This window comes from Sceloporus occidentalis, unplaced genomic scaffold, assembly GCF_023333645.1.
Source record: "Sceloporus occidentalis isolate IW3139 unplaced genomic scaffold, rSceOcc1.0.p SCAF_2, whole genome shotgun sequence".
NCBI classification, from domain to species: Eukaryota; Metazoa; Chordata; class Lepidosauria; order Squamata; family Phrynosomatidae; genus Sceloporus; species Sceloporus occidentalis.
In genome coordinates, this window is record NW_028316982.1 from 125,021,977 (window position 1) to 125,038,563 (window position 16,587).

Below are 16,587 nucleotides of genomic sequence, written 5' to 3' on the forward strand. Positions count from 1 at the left end.
CTCGGGTTACGAAATTAATTCGTTCCGCTGTCAATTTCGTAACCCGAAAGGCTTTCGCAAGCCGAATCCCCATAGGCGCTAATGGGGAAAAGCCGCGATTTGGTGTGAAATCGCGCAGAAAAGCACCAAAAGTTTTTTCGTAACCCGAAAAAACTTTCTTAACCCGGAACAATAATTTCCTATGGGTTTTTTTCGTATCCTGAAAATTTCGTAACCTGGGTAATTCGTATCCCGAGGTACCACTGTAGTGTATTTTGTTTCACCTTAATTGTGTATTTTTAAAATTGAGAATTGCTTTGGGAGAAGGCACAGTGTCCACTAAAACCAATTGATTAGTACATATTTTTTCTCTGTACACAGATGCTCTGGGAGAATGGCATCAATGGTATTTTGGCTGATGAAATGGGCTTAGGAAAAACAATCCAGTGTATTGCAACAATAGCTTTGATGGTAGAAAGAGGCGTTCCTGGACCATTCCTAGTATGTGGTCCCCTATCTACACTTCCTAACTGGATGGCAGAATTTCAAAGATTTACTCCTAAGGTAATATGTCTTCAAAAATAATAAAACAAACTGGTTTTTGATTTATGATGACTTCCTGTGATAATGGCAGACTCCTGTCTGGTTTGGGAGGCATGGCAGTTCTAGAAATTTCCAGAATTTTGTTTTCTTTTGTGCTTAACAAAGTAATGGGGCTCTTGCTCCTCTCTTGAGGTACAAATAATCTTACAGCTCATCCCTGTGCCCTACTGGAATAAAAAAAACAGGCTTTTGTTTCTAAAGTAAAAAAATAAAATAAAATGATACCAAGTTCTAAAATGACAACACAATAGAGAAAGTATCAGAGGTATCAAAACCAAAAACAAGTGGGATTGGGTGACTATGCTGTGGATAGTATATCTTGATTTCAGTAAGGACTTTGACAAGGTTCCCCATGACATTCTTGCAAACAAACTTATAAAATATGGGCTAGACAAGGTAACTGTTACCTGGATTTGTAGTTGGTTAACCGGCTAAACCCAAAGTGTGCTCAACAATGGCTTCTTTTCATCCTGGAGAGAAGTGACCTGTGGGGTCCCACAGGGCTCTTTCCTGGGCCCAGTACTATTCAACATCTTTATCAATGACTTGGATGACAGAATTGGGGGCATACTTATCAAATTTGCAGATGACACCAAATTAGGGGGAGTAGCTAATGCCCAGAGGACAGGATCAAAATTCAAAATGACCTGAATAAACTAGAAAGCTGGGCCAAAGCTAACAAAATGAAATTCAACACAAAGAAATGTAAGGTACTGCACTTAGAGCAGAAAAATGAAATGCATAGATATAGGATGGGGGACACCTAGCGGAAAGAGACTACATGTGAATGGGATCTAGGAGTCCAAGTAGACCACAAGTTGAACATGAGTCAACAGTGTGATGCAGCAGTTAAAAAGGCCAATGCAATTTTAGGCTGCATCAATAAAAGTATAATGTCCAGATCAAGGGATGTAATAGTGCCACTGTATTCTGCTTTGGTCAGGCCCTTCCTGGAATATTGTGTCCAGTTCTGGGAACCACAATTCAAAAATGACATTGAGAAACTGGAACATGTCCAAAGGAGGGTGACTAAAATGGTGAAGGGTCTGGAAACCATGCCCTATGAGGAATGACTTAGGGAGCTGGGGATGTTTAGCCTGGAAAAGAGATGGTTAAGAGGTGATATGATAGCCCTGTTTAAATATTTGAAGGGATGTCATATTGAGGAGGGAGCAAGCTTGTTTTCTGCTACCCCAGAGAACAGGACTTGGAACAATAGACAGAAGCTACAGGAAAAGAGATTCCACCTCAACATTAAGAGGAACTTCCTGACAGTAAGGGCTGTTCGACAGTGGAAAACACTCCCTCGGAGCAGGGACGTAGCCAAGGGGGGGTTCTTGGGGTCCGCCCCCCCTTCCATTAGAAAAATGAATGGTGTGTGCTGCTGCGCCGCCGCACTCAAGCCCCATCATAATGGTGGCACTTAGTCTGGAACCCCCTCCCCCCCTTCCTAAAATCCTAGCTATGTCCTTGCTCGGAGTGTAGTGGAGTCTCCTTCCTTGGAGGTCTTTAAGCAGAGTCTGGATGGCCATCTGTCAGGGATGCTTTGATTGAGACTTCCTGCATGGCAGGGGGATTGGACTGAATGGCCCTTGTAGTCTCTTCCAACTCTTTGATTCTATGATTCTATTCAAAACATAATATACATCATATAGAGTACTATAATCAAAGTGTATATACAATACAGAATATATACAACATATAGAATAATATAATTAAAATATAATAACAAAAACCACCGAAGAAAATAGTTAAAATGTGTTTGTTTTAGTCCATGTACTGAAGTTGTATGGTTTTGCATGTATCGTTGTTTTTTAGAGGGCTTTCATGTGCTACCTGATATTCTATATTGACATTATAGTGTGTTGTAGCAGCTTTAATATTCATTGCTGCTATATTTTAATATTTGCAATTTTAAGGTTTTGATAATTTTAAAAGATTTATTGCTTTGGAGTTTGATTTACTAGATGTATATTGATAAGTTGAATTAAATGATTCAGGGGGGTTGATGTATTGCTGCGTTTGGTTAATGTAGTGCGGTGCTATGAATGAATGCTTGTTGTAGTGATGTTTTTAATCTGTATAGGTTTTGTATCACATTGGGTTATTTTTTTGTGTGTAAAATAATCATAGATTCCTATAATGCTCTACCATGGGAACCAAAAAGAACGGCGTGCAATGATTCCTAAAATTCGAAGAAGAGAAGGTTCATTAAATGTTCATCCAGTGGTCATTACTTCTTTTGAAATTGCCATGAGAGACAGAAATTTTCTTCAGGTGTGTATACAGGCTGTTCATCAGATTACTTTCTGCCCGTTATATTTATCCAATTAAAAAGTTGTATGCATACATGAATTAGACATACATACATACTGCTTGGGATATATTCTGTTATCTTGTGGTAACTGTGATTATATTGGTAACTGAGATCATATTTTTTAATTCCACTAATACATGATTCTTAGAAATATGCCATCTTTTAATATTTTTTACGAGTCTGCCATTCCTTTTCTAGAAGATTCTGGAACTTTCAGAAAATACAGTAGGGGGCTTGAGTGTTATGTCACATACATTGGTTCAAGACATGTGTCTCATACTTCAGACACTCAGAAGGCATTATGGAGATATTTTATCTTTCTTTTCATTAATATTTTTTTCTGTTAAGAAAAAAAGATGGAGGAAGTAGTGGAAAAACATTGGAGAACTGCAAATTGAAGGTGTTATCATTTGAAGCTTGCATAAAATCATGTGAGGGCTGCAGTTACACAAAAAAGGCTACATATGTAAGCACCATTAATCAACAGAATTTGTATGCTAAATCCTTTATTTGGAAGGTGTCTCTTAGGGGCAAAACAGACTGCCTCAAAAGGGCAGATTGCGGCTACCCCAGAACCATGGCACTCACATGCCGCACCCCGACGCCGACCCAAATAGGAGAATAAAAGAGCCACTCCTATTTGGGTGGATAAAGGCCACAACCCCTGGGTGGTTTCAAGCCGCTCTGGGGGGGGGGTGACATCAAAATGCCACACCCCCGGAACAGCTTGAAGTTACCCCGTCTGAACAGCTGGGTGGCTTCTGGGCATCTTAGGGGCATGCAGAGTCAAAACGCCACATTCCTAAGCTGCCTGGAAGCCAGCTTTTTTGGGCTGTCTGTTTGGCCCCTTAGACTGGCATACATTGTTTTATGTTGGAAATTTTTTAAGTGGCATTGTCACACATGGTGTAAGAAAATGTTATATTGAAAATTCTATTTCTGTTGCCTTGTGATTTGTGAAACTTACTTGCGTGCCAACTCAGAGGGGGGAACTGCATAAGCTTGCATTAAATATATATATATATGTATATATATATGTGGCTGCCAGAGAGTATGTCTCTATGCTGTTGTACTTGCCAATGTGTAAATAACCACATTAGCAGTCTGAGGTCTAGTATATTCAAGGAAGGTGCACATACTGTTAAACATTTCAGGATAATGTTTGTTTTTTCCTTCAGGTGAATAGACATTTGATAAATCTGAAAGATGTGTGAGATTATCTTTTTCCTTCTTTCTATCTTTCTGAAATAACTGGAGGCTATTTTTCTCTAGAACTTCAGCTGGAAATACTTAATTGTGGATGAAGGACATAGGATTAAAAATATGAATTGTCGTCTTATTCAGGAATTAAAACGGTTTAACACTGACAATAAACTTCTATTAACTGGAACTCCTTTGCAAAACAACTTAGCTGAGCTTTGGTCTCTGCTTAATTTCCTGCTTCCTGATGTGTTTGATGACCTGAAAAGGTAGGCTCTGATCCACCTGTATTGTGCCATGCTTTGTGTCATAAAAATAGGATAGATTTCAAATTTTACTGAATCTTATTCATATTTACATGTATTTTTCATTCCTAGACAAAATTAGGGGCGAAACGGACTGCCCCTTTGTGGTGGCTTCCAGGCAGCTTAGGGGCATGTTGTTCAAACAACGTGTGCCCCCAAGCTGGTAGGAAGCCACCGTGAAGCCGCCCAGCCACATGGCTTTGTGGTGCTCCGACGACGCAGTGTTCAGATGCCGCAAGCTGCATCACAAAGCTGCCACCGTGGCAGAAAAGCAAGTTTTTTGCAGGCTCACAAAGGAGGGGCTTTCTGCTGCTTCTTGTTGAGCTGCCAAAATCAGGTTGGGGGTATGGCATACCTGGCGTTCTAAGGGGTTGCATCAAGCCACCAGTTTAGGGCCATCTGTTTCAGCCCTTAGAAAATCTGAAAGTGTATAAAACTTCCTTCAGAGCAGGGTGTTCTTACATGGGTTGTGCCTCCCACTCTCTTTGGCAGGTAGAGCTATGCTAATAGGCTTCAGGCTTTTTTCTTTCTTTGTCTGAAAATTGCTAATTTTTTCTCCTAGCAGACATTCAGGAGAGTCATTATGTCCAATATATTTTCTGTTACTCAGTTTTCCTCTTCTGTACCTTTAGTTGCCACTGGTACAATAGACATGGGTGCTGATAATCATGTTTGTCCACCAGTACACACACTGCTGCAGCATTTCTGTAAAATCTTCTTCTGGGGGATAGATGCTCCAATATATCGTATATATTTGATCCCAGAGAACAGCTTCTACCACCATACCACTGTGAACACACCCATCTTATCTGATTTCAGAAACTGGCCAGGATTTGGCCTGGTTATTACTTTTTTTATTTAATTTTTTATAATATTTTCATAAACAAATATACCCCTATATTCTATTACATTCTATTACATTTTAACAAATTATTTTATATACCCCTCAGTGCCCTCCTTCCCCAGAGCCATTTCCATCCTTATATCCCATCCAAAATTTCAGTTCGTCTTCTGGAGGTAATCTTCCATGTTCTTTTCTCAGTACTTTCTCAACAAATTCTTTCCAAATCCCCTCAAAGTTATTTCTTTTTTAACTTTCAGTTTACGTGTCAATTTATCATTAATAGCTAATTTCCATACCTCTTTGTACCAATCCTCCACTTCTACATCTATTTTCGTTTTCCAACACCTTGCTATTATTAATCTTGCTGCTGTAAGCAAACTGGTTACCAAATCTTTTTTTCTTTTTTCCATTTCTCTGAGTTATATAACGATAACAAAACTATACTCAATCTTCTATCTATTTTTATATTCAGAACATTTTCTATTTCTAATAGCACTTTTTCCCAAAAATTTTGTACATATTTACATTGCCACCACATATGCATATATGACCCTACTTCTTGACAACCTCTCCAACAATTTTTTGAATTATTCTTATTAATATTATGTAATCTCACTGGAGTCAGGTACCATTTCCAAATGAACTTATAATAATTTTCTTTTATCCGAACTGATAAATTTTTCAGGTGTCTTTGTTCCCAAATTCTATCCCATTCCTTATCATTTATTTTACATCCTAATTCTTCTTCTCATAGTCCCTTTAAAGTATTTCCTTTTATTTTTCCTCCTTCATTCTCCATCAACATTTTATAAATTTTACTAGTAGTTCCTTTTATATTATCATTTTCTTCCATTTCTCTTCCTTTCTGAACTATTTGTTCAAATTGTGTATACTTTTTCTTTTCTACATTCCTTTTCCTCCAATTTTTAATCATCTGTTCTATTTGCATATAATGAAACCATGAAATTTTTATTCCCATAAATTTTTCTTTTATATTTCCTTTTTCTATTCTTAGATCTATCCAATCTTCTATTCTGTCTATTTTCCTTTCCTTTAACTCCTTATCTAACAATCCTCTCAAGTTCTTTGGGAATTTCTTTTCCATTATTATTGGTGTTATTATTGAATCTTCATTCATTAACTACTATTTATGTCTATACCATATTTCTATTATATTTTTTATAAGTGGGTTTCCAATAATTTTTATTTCTTTCCTAGTAAAGTTCTTAAAAAATATTCCATATTCTCATATCTACTTCCTCTATATCTTCTAACCATTCCAAATCTATCCCACCCAAAATGCCTTCTATAACATATCTCAGTTGATTAGCCTCATAATATCCTCTTATATTGGGAAGGCCTAACCCTCCCTCTCTTTGTGTTTTATACCAAAATTATTTATTTAATCTTGTTCTCTTCCCTCCATTACAGAATATATTTATTAGCTGTTGCCATTTATTCAGTTCGGTTTCTGACACTTTTAATGGTATCATTCAGAATAAAAAAATTAATTTTGGTAATATTTTCATTTTGATTAATTCAGTTGTTCCAAACCAAAATAACTGGATTTTTTTCATATTCTGCCAATTTTTCTCCACTTCTTTCTCAGTACTACCAAATTCTTATCTTCCATTTCCTTTAAATCTTTTGTTATATTTATTCCTAAATATTTTATATTACTTCTTAATCTTATCTCTAAATTTTTTTGTTTTATAAACTCAGATTCTTCTTTTTTTGTATAATTAAATATCATTTCTGATTTATTCCAATTAATCTGTAACCCTGTCATTTATCCAAATATCTTTAAATGTTCTTTTATTTTTCCCAATCTATCCAATAAATTGTTAATAGTTAATAATGTATCATCGGCAAATAAACTAATTTTATGTTTTTTTAAAGTCCTATTCCTTCTAAACTATTATCATTTCTTATAACATTTGCTAACAACTCTATAACCATTGCAAATAATATTGGTGATAGTGGACACCCTTGTCTTGTACCTCTTGTCACTCTTATTTCACTTGTTATCCCATCATTTACCATTACTTTTAATGAATTATTAAGATATAATTGGTTTATTAATCCTCTTATTCTATCCCCCATTCCAAATCTTTTCATAATTATATTTAATGTTGGCCATTCCACACAATCAAACGCTTTAAATATGTCTAATGCCAAAATCCCTGCCCTTATTTTTTTCTCCCCTATTACATGTATATTCATCACGCTTCCTGCTAAATTGGACATTTGTCTTCCTTTCACAAATCCACATTTATACATACATTTATTCAATCTATTTGATATTATTGCTGATAAAATCTTTGCATCTTGATTTATTAATGATATGGGTCTATATGATCCTGGGTCCGTTAAATCTTTATCTACCTTTGGTATCATTACTAATGATTGGTGCCATGATGCTGGTATCTTCTCCCCATTCATTATTCCATTATATAATTCTAACAATTTTGAGATTAATATCTTTTCAAACACTTTATAATATTCTGGTCCCAATCCATCCATCCCCGGAGCTTTCCCATTTTTCAATTTCTTTATTACCTCCACTGTCTCTACCTTCTCAATGGGTTGCTCCAGTAACAGTTTATCTTCTTCCTCTAATTTTTGCCCCCCCCCCCAATTTTCTTCCACATATTTCTCTATTTTATCCAAATGATTTTCTCCTGCCTGATATAATTCCTTATAAAATTCTTCAAAATTTTTAAATTTTTCTTTCATCAATCTACATATTTTACCAGATTTATCTCTAACCATATTTATCATACTTTCCATTTTCTTCTTTTGTGTGGACCTGGCCAACATTTTTGAATTTCTATTACTATGTTCAAAAATTCTCTTCTTAAATAGATCAGATTTTCTTGTGCTTCATTTATTTCCATCTTATCCAATTCTTCCCTTTTTGCCCTTAATTTTACATATATCTGTTTAGCTCTCCACATCACCTCTGCCCGGCCCATTTAGGGCCAGGGAATACCAGAGCCCTGCCTGACTCACTGTTGTCACTCAGAGCTGACAATACTGCCCTAAATGGACCAATGGTCTGACATAGGTCCAAAATGCATTGCAGAAATAATCCAGTTTGAAACTGCTTTAACTGCCCTGACTCCGAGCAAGGGAATCCTGAGAACTATAGTTTATTGTGGCACCAGAGTTCTCTGACAGAGAAGGCTAAATGTCTCACAAAACTAGTTTCCAGAATTCCCTAACATTGAACCAGGGCAGTTAAAGCGGTCTCAAACTGGATTATTTCTGCGTTTTAGAACTTAGTGTACAGTAACTTTCTCTATTCCTAAAACTTGACATAACAAAATTTTGGGAAATTGAAGCAGTGGGGGAAAGTGAGGGAGAATTATGTTTTTTAAGGGAAAAGCCAGAAATGTTTGGGGGGAAATACAATTTAGATTGCAAGTCACTTTATCGACTGAAAGTCACTTTGTTACTTTAGATACATAACATGTATTTTATATAATTTGGTTTGGCATAAAATAATTATGTATGATAAAATATAAGTACAGTCTGTCCTCGCCTTACGCGGAGGGATCCGTTCCGGATCCCTCCGCGTAAGGCGAATTCCGCCTATGCTTGAGCCCCATCGGAAACAATGGGGCTTGTGCGCAGCGGCGTGGGCGCGCACGCCCATTCAATTGAATGGGACACGCCGCCCCTTCCGCCCCGCGCGCGCCCCGCGGCTTGAGCACGTATGCTCAAGGCCGCGTATGGCGTGCCCGCGTATGGCACGGGCGCACTGTACAGTTTATTCGGAATGTATTTACAAATGGAACTTATTTTTTAAACAAAATTGTGACAAATGTAGCTGCAAGACATTTGACTATAAAAAATCTCCTTGGGTTCCCCAGTTCAAGGAGCAGCCCCTCCTAAAAACAGAAGAAAACATCAGTATTAGTAAAAAAGAATGATTTTGTTTCCTCTAGTTTTTTACTGTGACAGAGATAATGCACTCATTCACTTAAAAAGCACTGAAGAAAGGAAACCAAGACCAGGAATTGTAATGATCTGATACTTTGTATAATCTTACATAAATGTATTCCTCTTACATCCTTTCAGAAATAATTTTGGACAACTTGTCTTAAACATTTTATTTAGCATTCTGGTAGGAAATGCTACATAATCCTTTTTTTTTCTCCTGGAGAAAAGGCTTTCCCCTGAATTTTTCTGATTTCCCCTTGCCCTGGCCCTTCATATTTCTACCTAAGACTATTCATGCCTTGCATGCACATTCCTGCAGGTTCTGTCACACAGAGGTACTCTCATTCATCAGAGTAGGCAAGTATTTCTTATTACAACAATTTTCTTTCTTCTCTTTTTCTTTTTTTTTCGTGGATGAAATGTATTTTATTCCCCCAAATCTGGTTCTCTTTTTGCTAGGGAACAGTGAGGTGGGGAGGGGAGACAACTGCCTACCTTCCAAAGTCTTTAGTTTCTCCATTATTTAACTCTTTTGGGCTGTGTTAGTTGATGCAAAGAACTTCTTGGGTAGAAAAAGAAAGTCTGTTAGCATGGCCTTGCCTCAGTAGTAATCAATGCAAGAATATTGTCCATCTGAACAAAATGAATTAGCAAGATCATTCTTTCTCCCAGTATAGCATTCCAGTAAATGCTAGTTGCAGACTTTCAAGTGTTTGATAGTGTGTGGTTTTTTGCAGCCTACAAATACTTGTGCATATGCCTAGCATTTTGTTTGACATATGGGAGACACTTATCCTGAGAATGTGATTTCCTTTATTTAAAAAGAGAAAACTTCTAGATTTTACAACTCTGATGATAGACTTGGATATACAGTATGTATGCAATTTCAAACCTTTACAGGTCAGATAAAAAGATGTTGATCAGGCTGTGTAGTCAATTGGTCAAAATTTAATGTCCTGCATATTTCTTTTGACCATCCCTTCTAAGCAAAATAATTTAGTCAGAAACAAATGCCTGTAAATTGGGATAATCAATACTTTTTGTAGAACATAGCTTTCTTTGACACATAAGTGAGTCTGAATTTCATCTTTTTTTAAAAACAATCACTTTCTCAATCTGTTTTTCCTCCAGCTTTGAATCGTGGTTTGATATTACCAGTATTTCTGAAATTGCTGAAGATATTATTGCAAAGGAAAGAGAGCAGAACATCTTGCACATGCTGCACCAGGTTTAGTGTTTTAATTGTTTATAGTACATTCATATTTGCCCTGCTGAATTTACCTTTTCTTTGAAGTATTTTAGTATACAGCTTTATTATTCATTTATACACATTCTCCCTCCCCTCTAAATTTATGTTTGGATAAGTATATATCCACTCTTGCAAATAGCTCTCTTGCCTGTGCATAATGATCATGAATAGCATATTTGTTCAAAAACTGGGGAGGTACTGTTTGGGGTTTTTTATTACATCATTTTTGCAACCAATACCTGGGAGTCAGCCCTCTTTTCCTGGGGCTGCAGGGATAATAATTCAAAATGTTATTGCCAGTGCAGGTGGTTCTGGTTCTGCAAAAAAGGAAAATAATTTATGAGCTGAAATGGAAAGATTTTGCATTGCATATGTACAAATAACTTATAGCTATCTCTGTATTGTGCGTTTCTATAGTGAGTGAGTTATTAAGTGGAGTATTTTTAAACAGAGGCTGGATGGCTATCTGTTTGGGGGGGTGTGTGCTTTGATTGTGTATTCCTGCATGGCAGGGGGTTGGACTGGGTGGCCCTTGTGGTCTCTTCCAACTTTATGATTCTATGATTCAAATACCATGACAGTGGTATTTGATTTTAGAGAAACTTGGCAAATGAGTAATTTTACACCCATGATATATCTTCTTCCAAAAAAAATTACACCCATGATAGCTCTTCCAAAAGTGGAAATACCTTGTTTTATGAAGAATATTTTTGAGTATTCAGTGTTGAATATAAGCCATGTGTGCTATCAAAATGTTTCTAAGCAGAAAATAATTGGACAACCTAGGGAAAATATACTCAGTACCCCTACAATACTGTCTTGATACATAAACATTTTCCAGTAGATAAGACCCTCACATCCTGTAGTTTGGGTTATGCTCCTCCCACTCACTCCAATAGGCAGGAAGTAACAAAGAGAGACCTTCTGGTGACCCCACGTGGGTGGAGCTAACCCTAGAAGGCCAGTCTTGTCCTGCCTATCATTCCAGTAGGATGTGTTTGCTGTTGGTCTGCAACTTCTTCACTACAGCCACTCCAGTCCTTTTTCTTCTCTTCATTTCTCTTGCTGCCTTGGAAGCATGAAGAAAGACTTAATATGGCAAGGGCTCCCAGGATTGGAGAAAGGTCTTGGCTTTGCCCATGACTCTCCCTCTCCTCCAAAGCTGCCCCCCTTTCATGGTGGGAGCACAGGAGATTTCTGCAAACAGCATTGCATCACATGGGAGCCATGGGAACAGATGGTGAGGGGTGTCCCCTCCATGTCTTTGTTTCTCCACATCATCTCTGCTCAGCCCATTTAGGGCCAGGGATCAGTGAGGAAACTGGCCAGAAGTTATGGCAACTTCCCTTCTCAGCATCTCTGCCCAACCCATTTAGGGCCAGGGTTCAGAGGACAGGCCTGCCAAAAACCATGGCAAAGAGTTCGTCTGCATCACCTCTGCCCAGCCTGACGCACGGCCAAGGTCAGAGAGTCAAGCCAGCCAGAAGACACAGGATCCGAGTGGGTACCAGGGGCCCCCTCTCTCCAGCCACCAAGGAAACTTTGCCAGATCTAATGCCCTTGCTCAGGGCAGACATTGCCAGGAGGCTTCTGCCATTGCCACTGCAGGCACTATGCCTAGCATAAGGTTTGGGACTCTTCCAGGAGGGCAGATGGGGGCATAAACCCTTGGTCTCCCCCTTCTTTCCCATCTCTGGCCCCAGTGGCACCCAGGACTCCCAACAGTTTTGAGAGATCCTATTGCAGGCTGGGAAACACATGGTAGTGTTGCCAGGGCTCCTCACATTCCCTTTTGATTCTTATAATGAGATGGTGTGAAAGGAGGAAAGTGACTCCTCCTCAGGCATGCACAGTGGACATCTTGGCTGCATGGCTTTAAAGGAAACTAGACTGGGCCCAGCAAGGGCAGAAGCTTCCAACTCTAAAATTGTCTTTTTTGGCTGCCACAAAACATCCCACAAAAAGCATAAAATGGCTTCATGTCCTCGCCAGAGGGAGCATGACCTCTGCCACCCACTTCTAAACAGAGGCTGGAGGGCCATCTGTTAGATATGCTTTGATTGAGAGTCCCTGCATGGCAGAATGGGGTTGGACTGGATGGCCCTTGGACTGTCTTCCAACTCTGTGATTTTCTGAGAGAGCACAAGGATACAAATCCTCCTGCATTCCGTCCTCCAAAAAAAAAGGGGGGGTGGACACTTGTAGGAAGGATGGGGAGAGAGTACCCTACACCATCAGTGTGTTAGGCTGCCCCAAACTATGGAGCTCTTGAGGAGAGCAATTGGGGCCCTTGGCCTCCCTTTCCATCAGAGTTGATCCTTTCTCAGGATCTAGACATACAATATCTCAAGTAAATGGGGAGCCATGTCCCACAGCAGCCCCCGCTGCCCTTCCCAGCTACTATGCAAGTGGGAAGGAAGTTGAGGAACCAGTCAGCTTCTATAATGCAGCCAGGTTTCTATAAAGCCCTCCTGAGATTGAAAGGGCTAAGCTTCTAAACCCCAGCTTGAAGTTGGGGCTGTTTCAAACATAAATAAAACAGAACGCCCTGTGAATGTCAGGGCTACACTACAGGCCATATTCAGCTGTCTACCCATATTACGAATGGTCTTCAGTCACTGCTAACTTAAGAGCAGGCAGCCTCGCTTGATAGGCGAAATAAAGGAGGGGAGAGCCCCCACAGCAACAGGGCTGGGGGCTCACATTTACAAGAGATACTGCTTAACTTTTCTGGTGTTCATTTTATTACTGTTAGTCCATGTGTTTGGAGTCTGCACAATATCTTTTCCTCTTCAGGGTTGCCCTGTTTCTGGTGTCCCCCCCCCCCCCCCGCCAATTTTTACCAGGACAGAGGAGATGCCTAGAAACTAATTCAGTGGGGGGGAGGGAAGCCGCATGATGACTTTTCTTTCCTCCTCAGAGACCTCCATCCCTGCCTCCAGATCTGCTACTCCTGTTTAACTCCCATAAAACAATATAAACAATTGCTGTTTTCTCAGACCCAATAGCCTGGGAAACACTGTTCTATAACACGTTACAGTCGGTCCTCCTTATACGCGGATTTGCCATCCGCAGATTTGAGCATCCGCGGATGGCAAATCGGGAAATTGTCCCCAATGGCGGCGTGCGTGCACACGCGCCGCCATTGGGGACAATTTCCTTCTCCCTCCCCTGCCTTGCTTCCCTCCTCCCTTCCCTCCCTGCCTCCCTCCCTTCCCTTCCCCTTACTTACCTTTCGTCACAGTGGCTTGGCCTCCGCTGCCGCCGCTGCGAGAAAAGTCGGCCGCCGCCGTGAAAGGGTACGATGGCGGTGCTGGAGGCCTCTTGGCCCCCAACAGCACCGCCACCGGGCCTTTCCTGTGGCAGTGGGGAGGAAGCAGGGCTGCCGCGCTGGAGGCCTTCAAGGCCTCCCGCTCCGGCATCCGGCCTCCTCCGCCACGGAAGGGCCAGATACCGGTGCTGGAAGCCAAGAGCGCCCCAGCACCGACACCCGCCCCTTCCGCGGAGCTGAGGGGGCCGGGTGACGGTGCTGGAGGCCTTGAAGGCCTCTGGCGCTGCTTCCCTCCGCGCCTCCTCTTCGCTTTTCTTTGTGAAGAGGAGGCGCGGAGGGAAGCAGCGCCAGAGGCCTTCAAGGCCTCCAGCGCAAGCATCCGGCTTCTGCCGCTGTGGAAGGGCCGGATACCGGTGCTGGAGCCAAGAGGCCCCAGCAGTAATACCTGGCCCTTCCGTGGCCGCGGAGGCCGGGTGACGGTGCCGGAGGCCTTGAAGGCCTTTGGCGCTGCTTCCCTCCGCGCCTCCTCTTCGCAAAGAAAAGCGAAGAGGAGGCACGGAGGGAAGCAGCGCCAGAGGCCTTCAAGGCCTCCGGCACTGCCATCGTACCCTTTCACTGCGGCAGCGCTGGCGAGGAAGCCGAGGCTTGGCCTCCGCCGCCACCGCTGCCACCCGACTTCCCTCGCAGTGGCGGCGGCGGCGGAGGCCAAGCCGCTGCGACGAAAGGTTAGTAAGGGGAAGGGAAGGGAGGGAAGGGAGGAGGGAAGCGAGGCAGGGGAGGGAGAAGGAACTTTTGTTCCAATGGCGGTGCGCGTGCACGCGCGCCGCCATTGGAACAAATGGGACTTGAGCATACGCGGATTTTGCTATAAGCGGGGGGGGGGGCGGAATGGATCCCCCGCGTATAACAAGGATCCACTGTAGTTAGCATGGAGGTCCTTCAGGACTCCCTGAAACCCTCAGTCTTCTTATTGAAATTCTTCCAGGAGGACAGCCATAAACAGACTTCACTTATAACCTCACTGTTGTGACACAGGCAAGGGGCCAGGATGGGATAGTATCCCATCTCCATGGTCAGACTCCTCAGGTGACTTGTTGCTTGCCTTGCCTACACAACACAATTTCTCTTCTGGGATTTATACATGGTCCTGAGGGTGCTGACTTTCTTAGTTTCTAAGGGAGATTTTTCTCTAAACCATTTGCTTGGTTGGGGCCCCTCCTGATTCTGCCCCTTTGGCACATTTGGGAGGGTCAGGTCTAAGCCTGGGGTCCTGCTATCACACTAGCAGCTCAATGTTATTACAACTGACTCCATGGCAATTCAACCAGACCCAGACCCCACCCTTAGGGTGAACTCTAACCTCCTCAGAGGTCAAAATCATATCCTCCGAGCCTTCTCCTTCATTCTCCCACACATTGGAAAGAATTTAAATTATACACCATGCTGGAGACCAAGCCACCCATAGAGGAGAAATAGCTTTTGTTCTTCTGACAACCCTCTTTGTTTCCTTTTAGCCCTGTTCTATGGGCAAGAAGGCATCAGTCTCCATGCCTTGCAGGTGGGTCAGACCCAGCATTACTACCTGCCATAAATCCTTGAGAGGTTACCACCATAAACCAAGTCACCTATGCCAAAGACTACAGGTGCATGAGCACCTCTAGCCATCATAGCAAAGACCATCAGGTTGGCCATTTACAAGCCACCATACACACTTGTTAGACATTATCAGCTTGACAGCTTGGCTTGGCTGAGGCTGCTGTTGACAGCAGGGTCTTGCAGTGGGTGCTCAAACCTATGTCACTGAAGGGCCAGCACCGCCCACCCTGTTTAGATCGGCTTTGGTAAATCCCAAACTACAGGATGTGAGGGGGTCTTATCTACTGGGAAAAGAGACATTGGCTCTTACCTGTGATACGTCCATTTCCAGTAGATAAGAGCCCCACATCCTGGCCCACCCTCAGGGGTGCTGGCGTAGGCATGGTTCATATCCACATAGTGCTTCCCTATGGGGAGCAAGCTAGATTGCTCACTGCCTGTCTCGGTCACCGTCCAATTCTCTATAGTTTGATATCCAAATAAATTGTTTATGTTTTTTTCGGGAACATTCGGCTGTTGTATGACTGGCCTGCTAGGGTTAGCTCCACCCACGTGGGGTCACCAGAAGGTCTCTCTTTGTTACTTCCTGCTTATTGGAGTGAGTGGGAGGAGCATAACCCAAACTACAGGATTTGGGGCTCTTATCTACTGGAAATGGACATATCACAGGTAAGAGCCAATGTCCCTTTTCCTTTAAAATAAGTAGTGTTTTCTTATTTAAATGAGTTAGAAATAATAGCTTTTAAAATTTTCATTAATTTAATTAAACTGTAGATTTTGACCCCCTTCTTGTTAAGAAGACTGAAGTCGGATGTAGCTTTAGAAGTTCCTCCCAAGCGTGAAGTTGTGGTCTATGCACCTCTTGTAAAGAAACAAGAAACTTTCTACACTGCCATTGTAAACAAGACTATTCGAAAACTCCTAGGAAGCAACCAGGTATTTGCTCTTATGGCTGAAGCAGCCTTCATTTAGACCTTGAATTAGTGTCTTAATTGTCTGTAAGCTTAGCAGATAAGGACCACTTTTTGTTTCTTAAAGTAACTAATTGGTATGTATGTGACAACACTTCAGTGATTGTATGAGTATTTTGCTAAACAGAATTTGGGAGGTCTCTTGCTCCTTCTCCATAGGCATCTTTGTGCATACTTATATTAAACAAAATTTGTAGTTTAATACTATTTGAAAGTCCCAGCATCTCTTGGCAACTGAAAGAGTTAGAAACAACGTTGTTTGTTTCACTGACTCCTTGATAATTTGTGGAAGAGGTTAGCAGTGATG

The 16,587-nt window shown here is 41.4% G+C and overlaps 1 protein-coding gene across 3 annotated transcripts in view; it reads left to right on the forward strand.

Moving 5' to 3' along the window:
• The window catches only part of HELLS (helicase, lymphoid specific), a 57,005-nt gene that overhangs the window by 17,483 nt on the left and 22,935 nt on the right, over positions 1–16,587 (forward strand). For all 3 annotated transcript variants that reach the window (XM_089510861.1, XM_089510862.1, XM_089510863.1), the window contains exons 9-13: positions 361–543; positions 2,716–2,859; positions 4,172–4,368; positions 10,325–10,421; positions 16,084–16,245. In XM_089510861.1, coding sequence (XP_089366987.1) covers positions 361–543; positions 2,716–2,859; positions 4,172–4,368; positions 10,325–10,421; positions 16,084–16,245 — 783 coding nt within the window. The remainder of the gene's footprint in view (positions 1–360; positions 544–2,715; positions 2,860–4,171; positions 4,369–10,324; positions 10,422–16,083; positions 16,246–16,587) is intronic.